This window comes from Schistocerca piceifrons, chromosome 1, assembly GCF_021461385.2.
Source record: "Schistocerca piceifrons isolate TAMUIC-IGC-003096 chromosome 1, iqSchPice1.1, whole genome shotgun sequence".
Taxonomy (NCBI): Eukaryota; Metazoa; Arthropoda; class Insecta; order Orthoptera; family Acrididae; genus Schistocerca; species Schistocerca piceifrons.
Window position 1 is genome coordinate 1,104,213,125 of NC_060138.1, and position 21,013 is coordinate 1,104,234,137.

The 21,013-nt window shown below is 38.7% G+C and overlaps 1 protein-coding gene across 1 annotated transcript in view; it reads left to right on the forward strand.

Moving 5' to 3' along the window:
• Positions 1 to 21,013, forward strand: part of LOC124777936 (intracellular protein transport protein USO1-like) — a 198,312-nt gene that overhangs the window by 49,208 nt on the left and 128,091 nt on the right. The window contains exons 4-8 of the mRNA XM_047253491.1: positions 6,759 to 6,921; positions 8,990 to 9,187; positions 18,547 to 18,606; positions 18,977 to 19,140; positions 19,950 to 20,127. Of these exons, the coding sequence (XP_047109447.1) occupies positions 6,759 to 6,921; positions 8,990 to 9,187; positions 18,547 to 18,606; positions 18,977 to 19,140; positions 19,950 to 20,127 (763 nt within the window). The remainder of the gene's footprint in view (positions 1 to 6,758; positions 6,922 to 8,989; positions 9,188 to 18,546; positions 18,607 to 18,976; positions 19,141 to 19,949; positions 20,128 to 21,013) is intronic.

Here is a 21,013-nt window from a genome sequence, read left to right on the forward strand (position 1 = left end):
ATAGACTGTGAAGCAGTCATTGAATTGAAGAACATTGTGTTGGGCGGCCTGCTAAGGAACAGGGTGGTCCAGCTGTTTCTTGACTACAGTTTGTCAATGACCATTCACAAAGACAGGTAGCTTGTTGGTTGCCATGTATACACAGAATGCAGCACAGTGGTTGCAACTTAGCTTTTAGGTCAAATTACTGGTTCACAGGTAGCCCTACCTTTGATTGGATAGATGATGTATGTGACTGGAGCGGAGTAGATGGTGGTAGGAGGAAGTAAGGGACAGGTCTTGCATCTAGGCGTATTCCAGGGATATGAGCCATGAGACAAGGGGTTTGAGAGCAGAGGTTGTCTAGGGCCGGACGAGGATATTGTATAGGTTCGGTGGGCAGTGGAATACCACTTTTGGAGGGTGGGAAGGATAATGGGTAGGACATTTCTCATTTCAGGGCATGACAAGAGGGAGTAGGAATCCTGTTGGAGAATGTGGTTCAGTTGCTCCAGTCCTGGGTGGTACTGAGGCACGAGGTGAATGCTCCCCTGTGGCCAGATGGTTGGAGTTGGGAGGTGGTGGGTGACTAGAGAGATAAGGCGCAGGACATCTGTTTTTGCTCAAAGGTTGGAAGTATAATTATGGTCCGTAAATGCATCAGTGAGACCATCAGTATATTTTTGAGAGGGACCACTTATCACTACAGTTGCGACGGCCATGGGTGGCTAGGCTGTATGGAAGGGACTTCTTGGTATGGAATGGGTGGCAGCTGTCGAAGTGGAGGTATTTCTGGTGGTTGGTAGGTTTGATATGTACTGGGGTACTGATGTAGCCATCTTTGAGGTGGTGGTCAACATCAAGAAAGGTGTCTCGTTGGGTTGAGTAGGACTGGACAAAATGAATGGGGGGAGAAGTTGTTGAGATTCTGGAGGAATGTGGGTAGGGTACCCTCACCCTCAATCCTGATCACGACGGTGTCATCAGTGAATATGAACCAGGTGAGGGATTGGGATTGTGGTTGTTTACAAAGGATTCCTCTAGATGGCCCATGAATAGATTGGCACAGGATGGTGCCATGCATGTGTCCATAGCTGTGTCCCAGATTTGATTGTATGTAATGCTTTTAAAAGAGAAGTATGTGTGGATGAGGATACAGTTGGTCATGCCAACTAGGAAGGAGGTTGTTGGTTTGGAATCCATTGGGCTTTGGGAAAAGTAGTGTTCAGTAGCAGTTAGGCCATGGGCATTAGGGATGTTAGTGTAATGGGAGATCGCAGCAGTATGGACAAGCAAGCAGGGCATCCTGTGGTAAAGAAGGAACAGGAACTGTGGAGATCCCGGGAGGGGGGGGGGGGGGGGGGGGGAATGGTTGGTATCTTTTTATAGGAGGGTAGGTTGTCAGTAATAGACTGAAGATGTTGGTCTACAACAGGAGACATCTTTCAGTGGGGGCACAGTAACTGGCCATAATGGTGTGTCCTGGGCAGTTGGGTTTATGGGCTTTAGGAAGAATGTAGAAGTTAGGAGTGTGCGGAATGGTAGGGGTGAGGGGAGAGATGGACTCTGGGGAGAGGTTCTGGGATGAGCCTATGGATTTGAAGAGAGACTGGACGTCCTGCTGGATTTCTGGTGTGGAGTCACTGTGGCAGGGTTTGTAGGTTGATGAATGTGACAGCTCAGCTGGCGGAGTCCTTCTGCAGGTAATCCTTGCAGTTCAAAACAGCATTGATGCAGCCTTCGTCAGCTGGTAGGATTAAGGTCAGAATCAATTTTTATTTGGTGGATTGCAGTTCTTTCTGTGGGTGCAAGATTAGCCTGCATTTTGAGTGATTTTGGGAATGATAGTGAGGCTAGGTTCAAGGTTAAGAAATTCGGGAAAGTTAGTAGGGGGTGATTTGTGGGGTATTGGGGGTGGAACACAGATGGATGGAGGAGCGAACTGAGTCAAGCAGGGTTCAGCATTGGTCTTTGGTTGAATCTGATGTGTGAAAAATTGTTTCTGCTGTAGGGACCAGGAGAAGGAGAGAAGGTCTTGAACAAGTCCTGCATGATTGAATTTTTCAGTGGGGCAAAAGGTGAGGCCTTTGGAAAGGACTGATATTTCTGCAGGACTAGGGTTTTTGGGGGAAAGGTTCATGAAGTGTTTCAGGTCTGTTTAGGATCTGGATTTTTGTGTGGTGGTGGGAGGGAGTTTTGGATGGTGGGGTAAATGTTTAAGCGTATGAGACAGGGTTGTCAGCTATGAGGTTTGGACGTTGTTGCGGAGGTGGTGGACAGTGGTAGCCCAAGTGGGAGTAGGAAGTGAACTGGGTGGAGAGTTTTTTTCAGGTGGTGTGGTGTATGTTGCTCTAGTTCCTGGAGTGCAAGAGTTTCAGTATGTGTTATGGGATTAAGGAATTGGGGATTGCACAGCAGGAGAATTTTACAGATGGAGGGAAGGTATTGCAGTGAGGTTTGGTCTTCATATATCTGGTTTTCGGGACTATATTGGTGAGGGCTGAAGATTGGCAGAATCTGAACAGATGGAGATCATTGTGGACGGTAGGGTAACATGTGTAATTTGATGGTACGATCATTTGGAGGGGTTCCACGAGCCAAGCAACAACAGTATGTGGAACTGGGTTGTGGCTAGGAATAAGGAAACTTTTCTGCATTGACACAGATGGAAGGAGCAAGTATCCATGATGGTAGAAAAAAACACAAAAAAATACGTAAATACATAGAATAATTTCTGAAAAAAAATCACAAAAATATACCCAAAAAATGAGAAAATCACGAAAACAGATGACATGAGGGGAGAAAAATGAAATGAAATCTGGGGGAATATGTCGATAGTGAAAGGCAAAAACTGACTGAAATTGGCGTTAAGTCACAATTAGATTGAAGAAAAAATATAAGTTTTTTTTTTTTTTTTTTTTTTTTTTTTTTTTTTTTTTTTTTTTTTTTTTTTTTTTTTTTTTTTTTTTTACTGTGGTTTGCCTGTCTGTGGGTGGATGAGTGTAAAGAAGGGGGATGGCATATGTGACTGGATCAGGGGAAATTAGTAGATACAAACTGGAATAGAGAGGAGAAGGAATGGATGTGGGTTGGGGAGGGGTTGGTGGGATGAGATACAAGATTGTATGGCACAGGAAAAGTGTGAGAAATAACACATGTAAATATGGGAGATTGCCTTATCTCTCCAGTCACCCACCACCTCCCAAGTCCAACCATCTGGCCACAGGGGAGCATTCACCTCGTGCCTCAGTACCACCCAGGACTGGAGCAACTGAACCACATTCTCCCCCAAGATTTCTACTACCTCTTGTCTTGCCCTGAAATGAGAAATGTCCTACCCATTATCCTTCCCACCCTCCAACAGTGGTATTCCACTGCCCACTGAACCTATACAATATGCTCATCCGGCCCTAGACAACCTCTGCTCCCAAACCCCTTGCCTCATGGCTCATATCCCTGGAATATGCCTAGATGCAAGACCTGTCCCATACATACTCCCACCACCATCTACTCTGCTCCAGTCACATACATCATCTATCCAATCAATGGTAGGGCTACCTGTGAACCAGTAATTTGACATAAAAGCTAAGTTGCAACCACTGTGCTGCATTTTGTGTATACATGGCAACCAACAAGCTACCTGTCTTTGTGAATGGTCACTGGCAAACTGTGGCCAAGAAACAGCTGGACCACCCTGTTCCTTAGCAGGCCGCCCAACACAATGTTCTTCAATTCAATGACTGCTTCACAGTCTATGTGTTCTGGATCCTTCCCATGAACACCAGCTTTTCTGAACTGCGCAGTTGGGAATACTCCCTGCAATGTATTCTACATTCCCTTAACATTTCTGGCCTCAACCTTCGTTAGTCATTGTCCTTACTCATGTAGCCCCATCGCTGTTCCCACTCCAGTGCTACATAGCCCTCTATTCCACCAATGCACCCAGTCTTTTTACTTCTCTTTTTCGTCCTACACTCTCTCTCTCTCTCTCTCTCTCTCTCTCTCTCTCTCTCTCTCTCTCTCTCTCTCTCCCACCCCCGATCTAACCTCCTGACTGCACGTAGTTGCCCTATCCGCTCTCCACCTCGTGTGTGTGTGTGTGTGTGTGTGTGTGTGTTGTCTTTTTTTGACAAAGGCTTTGTTGTAATTTTTCATGCTTTCCCGGCGATCTGTTGACATCTTGGATATTCGGGAATCCAGCCGGATGTTCGCGTCGTCCTCGCACGATATTTCAACAGCGTGCCCCGCTGTCTTCTTCAGGTGCTACCTGAGACTGGTCCTTGGGTTGATCGAGTCCAGTATTTATGCCTGGGAGGAGCTGGGCGTTCCCTAATCGGTCCGCGCCAAGTCGAGTGTTCCATCTGTGGTCTGCGCCTGCCAGACTCGGTTTCAACGGACCCCTCCAGTCGCGGATGTTCCGACTACCGTCGGCGCCCGTTTTGGCCGTCCTCAGTGGTTGTGGTTGCCATCTGCGGTGTGTCAGACCCGATCTGAGATGTTGGGTACTCTATCTCATGACTTTTACTATGATTTCCACTTCTGTTTCGTGCTGGGAGCTCCCTAATCGGTCCGCACCGCGTCGTGTGGTCCGTCTTGAGGTCCGCGCATGCCAGACGTGGCTACATTGTCCCTCTCTGGTTGCCGGTGTTCCCTCCGCCGTCCGCGCCCGGCCTGGCCGTCTTCTATTTCTTGTGGAACCCCGGAGTGTCCTGCGTTGAGTTTTCACAAGCTCAAGTGCTGGATTCCAGGCAGTGCTGATTTGGTATCCCGAGTCACGGTTGATTAGATTGTCTGTGACCTTAATCTCAGTGGCTTCTTTAATGACACTGTCCCAAAATCTTGAGGTCTGTGTCACAATCTTCATGATCTGGGGTGTGTCCGATCTGGTCTCTAATGTCCGACGCCTTGTCTCACGACTGTTCTCTCGGTCTCCACTTCTATTTCTTGTGGAACCCCGGAGTGTCCTGCGTTGAGTTTTCACAAGCTCAAGTGCTGTATTCCAGGCAGTGCTGATTTGGTATCCCGAGTCACGGTTGATTAGATTGTCTGTGACCTTAATCTCAGTGGCTTCTTTAATGACACTGTGCCAAAATCTTGAGGTCATTAAGGACCACAGATGGAACACTCGACTCGGCGCAGACCGCTTAGGGAATGCCCAGCTCCTCCCAGGCATAAATACTGGACTCGATCGACCCAAGGACCAGTCTCAGGTAGCACCTGAAGAAGACAGCGAGGCACGCTGTTGAAATATCGCGCGAGAATGACGCGAACATCTGGCTGGATTCCCGAATATCCAAGATGTCAAAGGCTTTGTTGTCTGAAAGCTCATTTTGTGACAGTATTTTTGTTGTACTTATCTGTGACTCAGCATCTCCACCATATGGTGAGTAGCAACTATCCTTTTCATAAATTATTACATTCCATCCTGGATTTTCCATCGTTTGAAAGATTCAAATAATTGTTAAGTACTCAACAGTTTCCTGTGAGAAGTACTCAACAGTTTCTTCGAAAAATCAAGAAACAAGTTTATTATTGTAAACACAGAGCCTTAATTGGTCATAGAAAGCTGAAAAGATAAAATCATTATTATCACCAAGTATAACAGAAACTAAAAATATATGACATTATAGTAACCATGCTTATATTAAATCATTATGATCTGAACATGATGAATGTCACTATTAACGTTTATGATCAAACTACTTATAATATTTTAACACATTTTTCTGTAAGTATGTTATGTAGGTATTGTCAGACAGAGTCAACAAATTTCATAGTTATCTTGGTATTTAAATACTGAGAAATGAAATTTGTAACCATTTTTGGTCATATAAACCCTAACAGAACAGCAGCATTAAAGAATCAAACTCCTATATACAAAAGAGCTTGAAACTTCTGTTCACTTTACACATGAGCTAAAGGCATTAGATATTTAATGTTATTCACGTAAATGAGAATAAGTTTACAAATGGTTTGAAGTTATGTTTAAGGTTAGTTGGAAGTTGCTAAGTGCTCTCATTATCAAGCACTGGAAGCATAGTGTGGGTAATTTGTGCTCTGTTTAAAGAAAAACCTAGTTTCTTATGTTTCGTTCAGTTACATAATTTTGCAGGTACATTCAGTGGTATATGTGGCTGCTGTCTGCAAAATGTGTTGCAAATAGAATAGCAGAAAAGAAGTAATAACTTAAAACATCATGTGTGATACTGCAGTTTACTGTATGAACACCAAAAATGTAGTAAGCAATAAACGTCTCTCCTTTCATCATTTTGTGGAGGATGTCACTTTCATCACTTTTTGGAGGATGTCAGTGAGAAAAAGTTTCATAAAGGTTTGAAATTATTTGTAAAGTTTGTTACAAGTCACAAAATGCCGTTAATCTCAAATACTGGATGAATATAGCCTGAGCAGTCACATATGGTCATTTACACTGCTTCAAGACATATGTACAGTTACTATCTGTAATACTTGTCTTGCTGTGTTAAACCTTTAACATAATATTATGCCCGTTAATAAATAGATTATGAAAGCATTTTAAATTCAGTCAGTAATTGTGCGATATTTTGAAAATCAAATTTTTGTTAACTCTGAAAACAGTTAGGTTGGCAACCTGAAACTGGAATGGTGCACTAGGAATTGGGTTAGTCATTTAGTAATATCTTCAGTGGTTCATACACTTTAGCTGTCACTATTAATTGTTAGTAATGTAAAGACTCTAGCGTGCAAAAATGTGATGGAGATAATTTCCACTTGCATCTATAAAAATCTTGCATTTTCAGGGTGAGATGTTTCATCTGTATGATGCCATGGTTAAACTTAGAGAAGAAATGATAACTGCTGGAGTGAAAGATGTTGAAATTCCTGAACAGCCAAAAATTGTGGATGTAGGACCCCTGGGAGGAGGTGAAGATCTCAGTTCTGCTCACAAGAGAATTGCTCATGGTATGCCTAACATATTTTGAGACTTTACTGTATGTTTCATATACCACTATGATAACAGAGTGGGCTGTTGTGAATTGAGAATGATTTATGTGCTTTTCATGTGTCAGCTCTTTTTCATAAGTAGCAAGCATGCTAATAGAAATAGGAAACTACCCTATAGTTAGAGAATGATATCAAATACAAAGTGGCATAAGAGTAGAAGAGGCATAACAAACAAGTTTCAGAGTGAATAAAGAAAGAGGGGCCAAATTGTTCTGGAAGAGAACAAAAATTATTGGATGAAAAATAAATGCCTTAGGTTTATGATGTGTAGAGTGATTAAAATGTGCCTCAAAGCAAGTGCACTATGTAGTTTTTTACACAAGAGAAAATGTTCTCATTATTCCTTCAACCAACATTATAAGGAAGGTGTCAGACTTGGTCTCTGAGCCTGATATGAGCGTACCTTCGTTCAGAGAGGAATTTTTATTGGATCATTATTGTTAATGTTATGATACCTACCAATTTTTGGAACAGTCTATCTGATTTGTAATAATTATGGAAATTGCAGCATTCCACCAGAACAGCATATCTTTTTTGCACATGTGGCTAATGCTGCTTATTAACAGTATTTTATATTGGGTGCATTTGTTATCATTCCCAGTCAATTTGTGTGTGTTGCACACATCATTAAGTTGCAGTATCCATTTACTTAGCAAGTCCTGTAGCCAACATGTCAAGGAAAAAATACAAATTATACCCAGTTGTCAGATTGGAGCATACCCAGGCTTTAATATTAATTTGAAAAATAATGCTAAGCGGACTGCACATTAGAAAACTAAGGGAATGAGACACATTGTGTTTCCATGATTACTTTTTTACAGTTTTATTTATTCAAACCTGTATACTACATATCTTTCTCTGTAAGTTCGCATTCATAGCTATCAAATGCGATCTACTTATCAGTCCTGGACATGCTTACATTAAAACACACATATGCACACACACAAGCTGTAGGTACACCCGATAAATGATATCTGCATGAGACCAATAAAGTCTCTGAAATTTAACATTTCATTTGTATATGTTTGATGCTGAGGTGCTATTCCAGAACATGGAGAGCCTTGTCAGTTCTGGTCGTTTGTAAGGGGGAATTTAAAGTAGACTGGGGCAGCTGTGAGAATTTGGATCAAGGAGGAAGGCATGCCAGGGTAATCCGTGCAGTTGTGCAAACCACTGTGCTGAGATGGCTTAGTGGCTAGTCTACGTGCCTAGTAAGCAGGAGACCTTGTTTGATTCCCAGCCTTGGTAGAAATTTTCACTTGCAGTTGTGCAAACCATTGTGCTGAGATGGCTTAGTGGCTAGTCGACCTGCCTAGTAAGCAGGAGACCTTGTTTGATTCCCAGCCTTGGTAGAAATTTTCACTTGCTGCTTCCATCTGTATATATAAAATCATATCTGTACAAGATCAGTAAACTCTCTGAAATGTGTCATTTCATTTGTATAACTTTCACTAATGTTGATGAAAAAGTGATTATTTATGGGGTATCTGCTCACTGTTGGCAGATGTTGACAGTAAATCTTGCCAACCAGTGAGACATAGTATTAGATAATTACTAGGAAGAGAGAACTGTAGCTAATTCAGAGGAAAAAGTCAAGAGTTAAAATTACTTTATGGCATTATTAAAAACTGTAATGTTTTATAATGACATAAACATATATCAAAGGAGGTGTTAGGAGCCAGGAGTCAAACTTGACCATATATAGGAGTGCAACACCAGTTATACCTCAGTCACAGGTGTGAGTACATGTTAAGACTGCTACTTGGGTCACCAGAAGATGGTGAGTAGGTCAGTTGTCAAGATATCTTACACAAAAACTAAATTTTCAGATTTCGCCAAAAGTCTTAAAACATACCATTCACATTTATGTATCTTGGTGAAATATGATACGTATGGTTTTGTTATGCTGTATTTACAGAAAATATGTGGATACTTATAAACAAATATCTGTCATTCTGATTGCAGAATTTCATGATTAAATATGTCATGTTTTGATGCAATAGTATGACTGTCATTTACTTTTCAGCCACAGGAAATAAATCTGCATACCTCTCGGCATTGGAAGAAAAGCTGAACAGTGTTTCGTTTTGGTGTTTTGACTTATGCCAGAAGGCTGTTGCAGTAAACAATAGTGTTCTTACAGAACTTGGTCATATGGGGCGTGACAAGTTGAAAGTGTCTGATAGTGAAATGCATAAAACAATTGAAGGTTTGAAGAAGGAAAGTGAGTATAAAGCTGTTAAACCTTTCTGCTTGCTGTTATTCAAAATTCATTTACAAAACATAATAATTTTAATTGAATTAACTGTGGGTTCTTGGTGAAACATTGTAAATTAACCAAGCAAACACTGTTCTTGTCTTTTCTCACAAATTTTATTATGGTTCCAGCATAACCTAGGTTTTGGGTTATAAGCCTATTTTCAAGTACATTCAGATTCTTTACTCACCATTGACCACCTGAGGTGGAATAGGCAATTTACATGGATATCATATAACACTTTCCTTGAATAGTACCTTAAAGCTAAATGAGCATTGCAAATAGTGCCCATAGAAGATAACATACACCATAGCATAAGATAAATACATTCAGTGACATCACATAATGAAATCCTTAAAAATTAATGTCAACTGGTTTTATATTCATAAATTCTGTTATATTGTAAAAAGGATTGATTAGTAACCAGTTTAGTAGCTTGCTCCTGAAGCTACTTATATGAGCCGACCGAGAAGAAAATGGAAGTTTATTAAATATTTTTAGACTATTGATTAGCTGGGAATTTCCTGTTCTTTGTCAGCCTAAGTATGTCTAATTTTGTTTTGCCTCTGGTATTATGGTGGTGTACGTTTTCCCTCATTTCGAAATCTGCTATATTGTTTTTTGCATACAATGCTGAGGCGTATATATAAAGATTAATAACTGTTAATATTTTCAGCTGAATGAACAGTGGCCAGCAGTGCTCTGATCTACCAGAATTGCTCATTGCCTGTATCACTTTCTTCTGAATTTTCAGAACTTCAGTGATGTGAAGAGAGTGTCCCCATATCAGCAGTCCATACTCTATATGTGACTGAAAGAGTCCAAAATAAATAACTCGTAAATATTCTTTTGTCACCAGGCTTCTCAGTTTCCACATAAATATGTAACTTGATCAATTTTGTGCAGGTATGGTTGATGTGTGTTTCCCACGTTAACTTAGAGTCTACATGAATTCCTAGAATTTTAACTGCTTTCATCTCTACCTCTTTTGACAATCCTAGTATAATCTGTTGGTTTTTATCAGGATTGCAAAGCAGTGTATTTGATGAGAACCAATTTAGTGCTGCTTCCAGGCCATGTTGCATTATATCTTGCAGAACTGATATGTTCTCATGCTGAGCAAGCAAAGTTGTGTCATCAGCGCAACAAATAACAGTATTGGGGATGCAATGTGGTAAATCATTGACTGCAATTATAAAAAAGAAGGGCCCAAGGACAGAACCTTGTGGGATGCCTGTCTTAATTTCTAGCAGTTGTGAGTCTTTGTTTCTGACAGAGGCAAACTGCTTCCTATTGTTTAGGTATGATTCAATTACTGCCAATGCAGAGTCATGTACGCCATAGAATTTGAGTTTAGCAAGTAAGATATTGTGAGATATGCAGTCAAATGCCTTACTTAAATCACATAAAAGAAGTGAGGCTTTATTTTTATTATCGAAGGCTGTTATTACTTCATTCACAATTGAAAGAACAGCAGTGGTGGTATTTCTTCCCTTGCGGAAGCCAAATTGACTGTTAGAGAGTAATTTATGCGACTCAAAGTAGTAGTTTAGTTGGTTATAAATAAGAGATTCAAATATTTTCGAGAAAATGGGAACTGTTGAAACTGGTCGGTAATTTTTTAGATCATGTTTGTCCCCTTTTTTATACACTGGGATAACTTTCGATACTTTTAGAGTTGTAGGATAGACTCCAAACTCTAGCTACCTATTAAACAGAAAGACCAATGGTTCGCTAATTATATGCACTGTTTTTTTAATTATGTAATTGGACAACCAAGAGTAGTCCATGCTCTTGGAGTTTGAGAACTTTGCCACTACCTTAGTAATCTCAGTGGGTGCGATTGTCCTCCATTTAAAGGTATTGTTTGTAGGTTGTTGTTGCTTAAGTAGATCACTTGCATTAGTGTTCGTTGTTTCAATTTTTTTCCTAATATCACTTACAGAGTCCATGAAAAAATGATTAACTTTATCCGGGTCAAGAACTATGCTATGTTCATCATTCCTGCAATGCTCTTGTGCAACAACATTCCATGCAGCTTTGCACTTATTAGGAGCCCCTTCAATGTATCTTTCATATGCTGTTCTTTTTGCCATTCGAAGCTTAGTTCTGTAGGTTCTCTTACATTCAAGATATGCTTTGTACAGCTCATCTTTCTGTTCCGTTCCATATTTAAGAGAATTTTTATACATGTGGTACAACGATAACATATTTTCCCTCATATTGGTAAGTTCATGTGTGTACCACTTAATGTTTTTCTTTATAGGTTGGCTTTTATGATTGATTTTTATAAGAGGAGAACAAGAATACCACAAATCTAAATAAATTTTAATGAAGTTCTGAAAAGCAGTGTCAGTTTTATTTATTCCCACTTGACAGTTATATACCGCATTTACTCAAATCTAAAAGCCGCACTCGAATCTAAGCCGCACCTGAAAAATGAGACTCAAAATCAAGGGGGAAAAAAAAAAATCTCGAATCTAAGCCGCATTTGAAATTTGAGACTCGAAATTCAAGGGGAGAGAAAAGTTTTAGACCGCCTCTCCAAATAGAAACAAAGTTGGTCCATTGTAACATGAGACACAATTGAGGTCGAATGGATGAAGATACAGCTACAGTAGTTTGGTTCGAGTCATAAGCTTAACAATTAAGCTTTACCAAGTAGCCATTGCTATGTGTCAGGTGCTCCGTCCGTATTTATACGAGTACCCTTCCTTTTTCCCATGCTTCGTCTGGTTTGAATCAATTGCTTATTTTGCTTTGATCTGATAAGTGCCGTTCTCTTTGTTATAGGTGTTTATGTCTCTCTAAGCTGAAAATGCATTATTGTACTGTGTCATGCATTGTTTGTTGCATTCTGATAATGAGTGTTTATGACCTGTCGCGGCTCACGGCATGGCTTGCTTTTGTGCGCACTGCCGCCGCTTACAATAAAAAAAAAGAGAGGAATTGTCTCATAAGCGAAACAACAGCAAGAGACTGCTATTTGTTTTTACTTACACTGCTGCTTTCTTTGATAATGATCAACAAGAACCAAATAATAGATTGCATATGATAGAATTTATTCCAAACGAGAGTTAAGCAAAAAATTTTCTCCGTTTGAAAATCTTTGCAGACGCCTCTTTAGTACGTTACATTCTGCACAGAAATTAGTCATCTTAGATTCGAGCTTCATTTCTGGCTGTATCACTATTCAGCTTAAGAATAACACGAATATAAACATGACATTATTTGTATATTCTTCCGTGTTTGCTGTTGTCTCACTCTAGTTTCGTAGTTTCTTAGGCAGACAGGAGTTAAATGAGGTAGCAGCATTCACGAAAGAATACATGGCATAATTTTTACATTCTTCTACCTTTTCTTTTAATTTATTCACTGACGCATAGGTTTTGGTGCCAGTACTGCTACATATATTAGACGGCAGAAGTCAGTTGTGGCGGCACCTACCAACATTTTTCGGAACTTCCGCTTACTTTGCACTCGACCAAGTCTATTTAAATGAACACCATCCCTACCCAGATATTTGTCACTCAGGAATTTGTTTGGGACAACAAAAATTGCACCAAGTTCATTGCAGTGATCCCTAATGCTGCCATTTAAATTGTTTATGTGAGTGTTACGCACCAATCTTCTTTGTAAAATTCCACTGATTACCAGTCTTGAGCCTGTATTATGAATTTGTCCCTGCATGTATTATAACAGCTTTGAAATTTGTCTTAGGACCACTATTATTTCTGGAGTTAGAATCATGCTTTTTTGATATTTTTAAAATGTTTTGCGAGTTGTTGAGGTTGAATGCCAGGGCGAACATCGATATCACAGTTCGGAACTACCACATTTTTCAGTATGGAGTCGCCAATAACGAGAAATTTATTTTCGTCAACCTGTTTTGATGAGATACCGGTATTTTCAAAGATTTTTTTTTTTCTTGTATGTAACTGTTTTCCAAGTGTATTTGTTTACAGATTTTCCACTCAGTACGTCCTCTGCGTCTTTTTGTACTGAAATTTGCACATGAGAATCGTCCTTGTTTTTTTATTGTACTTGACAAAGAATTTCTACATACACAAGAAACTGTTTCACTTGCCAACTTTGCGTTTGCTTCTTTCAGAGATTTAATCCCATTTTTCAGGGGTCCAATATCACTTTTTAGCAATTTTATTATGTCATCTTTCGACTTTATTGTACTTACAAGTTCGGCTGCTTCACACTGCAAACAGTCGGAGCAAGACCATGGCAGATTGTCACTTACAAATTTTAGGTTCACTTTAGCTCACTTTTCATGAAGCCAATAGCTGCACTTTACACATAAGATTGCTTTCATAACACGCTTTTTACACTGTTTATACAGTGAACTGTTGTTTTTACTATTCTTGTATGCATGCAATGTGTCATTACACTGTACAGTCGGCGCCATATTTTATTTAAAAATACTGACTCTAAAGAAGAGAAAGCAAATATAAACATGAAGCAAACAATGGAATCTCCAGCTAGGAATATTAACAGTGTGGGAAAAGACACATTGCTACTTACTGTAAAAAAGATGCAAGATGCATCAAGTTGCAGACAGGCACAATTAAAACACACTCACATATCAGCCACAGCCTTCATCAGTTACACACACACACACACACACACACACACACACACACACACACACACACACACACACAAGCAAGCAAGCACATCTCACACACACATGACCAACAATTCCAGCATTCCAGCCTGACATACTGGAGATGGCAGTCATGGCAGTCGTGTGTATGAGGTGTGCTTGCTTGTTTGTGTGTGTGTGTGTGTGTGTGTGTGTGTGTGTGTGTGTCTTCTATTGACAAAGGCTGTGCTGAAAGCTATATGTGAGTGTCCTTTAATTGTGCCTGTCCAACTAGACGTTTTTTTTTTAATGGCAAGTAGCAATCTGTCTTTTTCTACATTGTTTTAAAGATAAATGTAATGATAAGGTAAAGATAAACATGTCAACTTTGTAATGTATCAATCCTTGGCTTAATGTAAAATTACTTCATTGACCATTTTTTGACAAATTAGATATGGAATTGCACAATTTAGCAATTACACCAACTTGACTAAGCATACCTAGGAATAAAGTTATGCGTCAGCCTAGAACTTTATATCTACTCATGGATTGAGGCCCAAAGTTTTACTTTTATCTAGATTTTGTGTTATTATCTAAAAGAGGTGAATGAATGAATTGGGTTCGCTCATTTTCTAGCAGGATATACATACCAGTTTTTTTTTATTTCTAGAATTTCCAACTGGCTGAGATTTGCCCACTTTTCCTCTATGTGTAAGACCTCTACATCTGTATGTATTTGTGGTTTTTGTTAAGGCAATGTTCTGCAAAGGCTGAATCAGGCTTCTTCAACTCCAGCTTCTATGGTGTTCTTTAAGACTGGTGCAGATTGACCGCCTGGTCTGTCCAGTGTAGCAAGATTGGTACTCCCAGCGTAAGATCTTATAAACCCCCTTTTTGTGATGGTTGTTTGTTTTGTCTTTTGCATTAAACAAGCAACCACCTATTGTCTGAGTGACATAGAAAAGCACAGAGAAACCCTTTGCCTTCAAAATGTTACTTTTCCTGTTTGACATTTTCCCTATGAAAGGTAATTTGCATAATTTGTTTTCTAGTTTGTGTTGTTCATTGGGAACAGAAGGGACCTGCCTTGCAAGATACTCTGCACTATTCGTTTTTCAGTTTTCTATGTTGTTCATTGAGGACATTAGAGACCTGGCTTGCTTCTTCATCTTTTTACTTAGGACTTTGTCAATGATGTTTGGGAGAAATTCATTTTTTGTGGCTACAAAACATAATGTTATCTTACTGTACAATATATATTATAAATACAGCACAGAATTAAGCAGAAATTGAACTTATTTGAATCATGATGTGTAAGTTATCAAAAAGTCTAGATAACTTGAAACAATGATAACGTCCAGATATTAACAAACATCCTGGTAAATTCTTTAGTTATCTGAAACATACTGGTAGCAGCAGTTGTGTGATTTTTAATACCTATTTTAATTTATTGATAAGCAACAACTGTCTGTGTTGTCATTGTTGGAACACCCTTCAAGTCTCTGATAAATGACACATTAATTAGTTAGTTCTTTATTCATTCACAGATCATTTACAAAATTATATCAGACATGTCATCTTAATTGGAAAAGAAATTAAAAAATATTAACACATGCACACAGTAATATTATTTCATGTAGGTATAGATTAACATGTTGCGTTGTTAATTTATGTTGTGTGCAGTGTTTTTATACATATTTGCAAATGTTGAATTAAAGAAAATGTAAAGAGCTTACAATTACACATCACAAATTCTGAGAACAGGATTGTGCAGGAAGATTCATTAAACAATGATTGTTTACTTTAGAATTACTATCTAAATATTCCTTGACTGTGTATTATGAATTATTTAAGAGATATGTTGTAACTGATTTGTTATATATTTGTATTTTAGTGTTCTATTTAAGGGTATACGGAACGCGCTATGCTTGTAATGTTAAATTGAGCTAAAAGTTAGGAACATTTTCTTATTTGTTATTTGGACGATACTCTTGATTTTTTCACAGAACGCAGAGATATGTTCTGCTTTTATGCTGAATTATTAATTTTGAAAAAATAATTTTTAGTTTTGCAGATATTTTTTGTAAATGTTAAAAAAGTTACACATTTTAACAAGTATTTTAAAATTTACATCTATTAATAAAAAATAATTCCACATATCTTTTAATTCAGATATATTAGAAGGTCTTAAGGAACAACTACAGAAAATTTCATCTTTCTACTATAAATAGGCCCCGAGAAAATGTACCTTATACACAAAAAACTAAAGTTACGGGAAATTAGCTTCAAAGTTTTTACTTCAGTACAAGCCTGCTCCATAGCTTGTATCATCAGAATCGTCCAACAGCTTCCTCTTGATGGCTCTGCTATGCTGTCTAGCCATCTTTGAATATACTTTTGTGGCATTATCTGAAGACCGGAGCTGTTCCTTGTCCAAACAAAGCATAGCTGTGGCAGTTCGTAGTCCTACACAGAGCCCCAACTTCTGCAGAACTTTGCACTTTGTTATATTGCCCTGATTGAATGATGAAACAGCATCATAAACGCCAAAGTGAAGACTGTTTATACCCAAAAACACAGTTTTAGGTAGTCTATTCCATATCACATGGTTCACACACTCATTTGGATTTTGAGTCCGGCCATGAAGACATTCCTTTAGTAGACTAATATCTGCGAGGTCTCGGAATATTGGTTTTATTTCATCCATTATGGCAGGTGGCAGGTGATGAGGGTGATTGTATTGTTTCTTAGTTACCTTGCCTCTGTTGTACTTGCACCAACTATCGTCTCCTTTTGGACATAGCCCATATTGGGGATTCTCATTGTTTGAAGCTGTATGAAAAAACAGAGCCCAGACTGCTCTTCTCATTAATTCTGCATCTGCTGTATTCTGTCTTATTGCTAGACCATAGCACTTCTGAATTTGATCTATTGTAGCATCTGTCAGTCTATTTTTCCCATCTAAAGTTTTTCCATCGCTCAATTTCTTGCCTTTCATGCTAGCCTTGAGCCGTCGAAGTCTTGATCCCATCCTTTTCTGAACATGGCCAACACACTCCAGTTTGGAAATTTTCACATAGTTAACATAGGGTCTCAGTTCCTCAATTTCTTTGAAAGCCTTTGAGTCACCATCTCCAAGATAATTTATGTATCTAATGTTGTACCATTTTACTGAGCGTTGATAAATACTTCTTACACCAGCAACTTCCATACCACCACCTGACCCATAGTAATTTGCCACGCACTCCTCTTCATGTTTATTTTTCATTTTCTCCTTGCATCTGCAATGCTTGGAAAGTATTGCCACATCAACTACCTTACTAGTGTTCACACTTGTAGCTGTTACTACACCATTCAGAAATGTGTGGCCTCTCTTCTGCCAGCTTCCATCAAAAGCTATGGACAAGTCTCTGCTATTATTATTTTCAACAACTGCTTCCTCAACAGCATATTTCATGTTTTCCTGTGCCACATCTTCTACAGCAGAGCCTATTGCAATTATGTGTTTGTTAAATTTTGAAGGTGGAGGAGGGAGGTTCATCACACCACACGACATGGCACCTGCAGCCCTGCCCTTTCCTATACACCATAATCCATAAACCAGTCTAATGTTTGTATTGTATAGTTTAACTGTATCTGCAGTAACATGTGAGGAATTGAAGAAAGTAACACTGTGTTTGCAATAACTGCATATCAACTCTAATTCACAAGCAAGTCTTACATGTAAGTTTGTTTTCAATGAAACACCACATTTTCCACATAGTTTGCAGCACACATTGTTCTCCAAAACGTCTGATAATAAAGAGGCGTTAATTACCTCATATTTTGTAGTCCCAGCATTTAGTTTCTTCAATTCCAGCTAGTTTTCTTCTTGAAGCACTTTCCGGTGTAGTGGCAGCAGTATCACTCAATGTATCACTACCAGTGTTGAGATTAGTCGCTACTGGGACATCAGATACTGATGAAGATGAATCAGACGAATTTTTAGTACACTTTACTTTCTTGCGCCAATGTACACGCTTTCTAAATACCTTCAGACTAGGTCTTGGCATGTTGAAGGAAAGAAAACTCAATGACTTCTCCACATACGACGTTCACAACAATGACATGGATGTACTCACAAAGGAAACAATACAAATGGTGCAGAATCTATTGTCAATCGTCTAGCAGTGTAGCCAACAGAAAAGCTAACTCTCTTGTGCTCAATTACATCTCTGGCAAGGCTGTCTATATCAGGTATATTTCGCGTCTCATACACAAGGTTCGGAACATCGTGTGTCGAAATTATTTTAAAAAATTATTTAAAATAGTTCTATTCACGTCATCCAAATATTTTGTACATGGTATTAAACGGGAGACTCTAAATTTTTCGAAAATGCAATTACCCAATCGAAAAACTCATTCCGTATACCCTTAATCTCTTTGGAAAATTTTTTGTAAAACTTTATTCTCTTGTAGAAAATCCTATTTCTGTTTTTTTGTGTGTACTCTTGATCAGAATGAGTTTAGTCTAACTGTTGTTTCTTGATTATCACTGCTGTTTGTGAGAAAATGGCTGATGTTATTTGTGATGTGCATAACAGATAAGTAAATATAAGCAGCATGGTGTAGTTATAATTCCCAGCTGTTTAAAGAGAACTTTTCTGAAATTTGAAGACTGTGGCCTGATTTGTGTATATATTATGTGTTATTATTATTATTAATTCATTTAACTCCTTATTAATTCCTTTAGCTCCTTATGTGGAACATAGGGCTGCAACAAAGAATCGCCAACTTGTCCTGTCTTCCGCAGGTATGTTTGATCATCCAGATGGGGCATTGTGTCTCAAATGAATAGTGCTCTTGCAAAAAATGAAAATAATGATGGTAAAAGTGAAGTGCGTGCGAATTGTAGGGCTGAAATTGTGAAATTGTATGAGTGTATTTCTAGTCGTCAGTTAATCATTAGTGCAGTGAGTAGTGATATGTCAAAACTTTTAAAGGAAATGAGTGAGCCTTCATGCAAACAAAGGTCCATTTACGTTCTGTCTAAAAATTCAAATGAGTGGACTAGGATATCATATAAAAACTAAAAGTTTGAACACAAAAATGCTGCCAGGAAGTGAAAACATCGGACAATTGGTGGTTAAAACCAAGTTTAAAGGTCTTTTTTTTGGGTGAAGAGACTAAATCAGTGCCGACAAGTGGAGCTGAACATTCAAACCAGTTGTGTCGACAGATTGGTGAAACAATGTCTAAGCTCAGCATTAAGAAAAATGGTGACGGTGAGAAGGTTAAAACCAAATTTAAAGTTCTTTTCATGAGTAAAGAGACTGAGCCAGTGCCAGTAAGTGGAAATGAACATTCAAACCAGTTGTGTCAACAGAATGGTGAAACAATGTCTCAAGCTCAGCATTAGGAAAAACAGTGGCGGTGAGAAGTTGTGCATACCATCCATTGCACGTAATGATGAAACGAATGTAAAACACAGTGTTAACAAAAATGTACATCACAAATACAACAGTTGTGTATTATTTTTAATGGACAGCCCTGGCAAAAATGTGACAAGACTTTTCAAAGAACATAGGAGATGTTATGCATCAGATATTGTTAAGCCAGTAACAACAACACAAAATGTTATTGGTGTCAGTCTGCATTACAAAATGTTAGCAAAAAATGATTATGCTGTGTGTATAGCTGGTGCAAATGATGTTGCAAAAAACAAAGCAGATAATAGCCTAGCAGAAATAAAGAAGTTTCTAGAACTTAATAAACAGTGTAACACAATCGTTGCAACAGTACCACCTAAATTCGACTTCATGCATCACTTGTTTGTGAACAACGAAATACAAAAAACTAACATTCAAATAAAACAGATGTGTTCTTTGTTCGGAAAATGCAGCATCCTCGATATTTGCAAATTGGACAGGCGCCAGCATACCAGGCACAGAATGCATCTGAATGATGAAGGACAGAACTGTATATGTAAAATGATAAATGAAATCATTGCAAATAGAGAGAAGCAAACAGCATAATTCCATGTGTCAGACCATCAACATTGGTAGAAGCAGCACAAGAAATAGCTACAGAATCTAATAAATAAAACACGAGACCTTCTTCACTGATCGCTCCTATGCAGAGGTTGTTTCTGTGCAGAAATCTGATGATGATGAGGCACCATCAAGGGGAGCAACAGAAAGAGTATCACAAAACAAATCAGCAAGGACAGTAAAAGCAAAGTTTGCTACAAGTACTGCAGCAAAAACTGACTCAAACAGCTCCATCACCAGTGAAGGTACCAGCAAACAGCAATGGCACCCACAGCATCAGCCAAGTAAGTGTTAACTTATGGCCATGGTGGTCTACAACAAAGGAGGAGGATTTTTGCTATTCCCCTCTAAAAAAAAGATCAGACATTACAACTTCAGTTAAGGTTCAGACATATAGTAACACTGTTAATAAATCCAAACATTCAATTGTAATTTAAAAATGCCAGAATTTTCTCATGGGAATGCATTGATTGGTGTGATACATGACTCTGCCCCAAAAATCTATTTGCAATATGTACAGGGATTTAAGAGCAAACTGAATGAGCTAGAACTTTTAAAGAGTATCAACAGTGAACTGTCAAATGCCCAAATACTATGTATTACTGAACACTGGATGAAGTCTCTCGAAATAGAATCAGGTGTGTTACCACTATTCGAAGTAGTGCATCACTTCTCAAGGAAAGTCTTCAGAGGTGGAGGAAGCTGGATATTTGTAAAAGACAGTGTTGCAGCTTCACCACTGGACATACGCAACTCTCACTGTATAGAAAAAAGACATGGAATTGTCAGGTGTTGAAATCAAAGATATCAGCATGTATGTAATATCAGCTTATAGATCTCCTTTGGGCAGCTTGTGCTCCTTTTATAGAAATTTGACACCAGTATTAGAAAAAATGGTAAAAAAGAAACCTTTAAGGATCATAATGTGTGGGATTTTAAAATCAACACCCTTACAGAAGATGATGATCAGTGTAATTTTAAACATTTCATGAACTGATTCTTGAGTTTCTCCTGGCGTATTTGATAATCAAAATATCCACGGGTATGCTGCCAGTCTATAGTGTCCAACGGGCACAATATTTCGGCGATCAAACATGTCGCCATCATCAGGTGAACTGACGGACTGAGCTCCTGTGAACGTGCCGGCACGGAGATCCGTACGCTATGGCT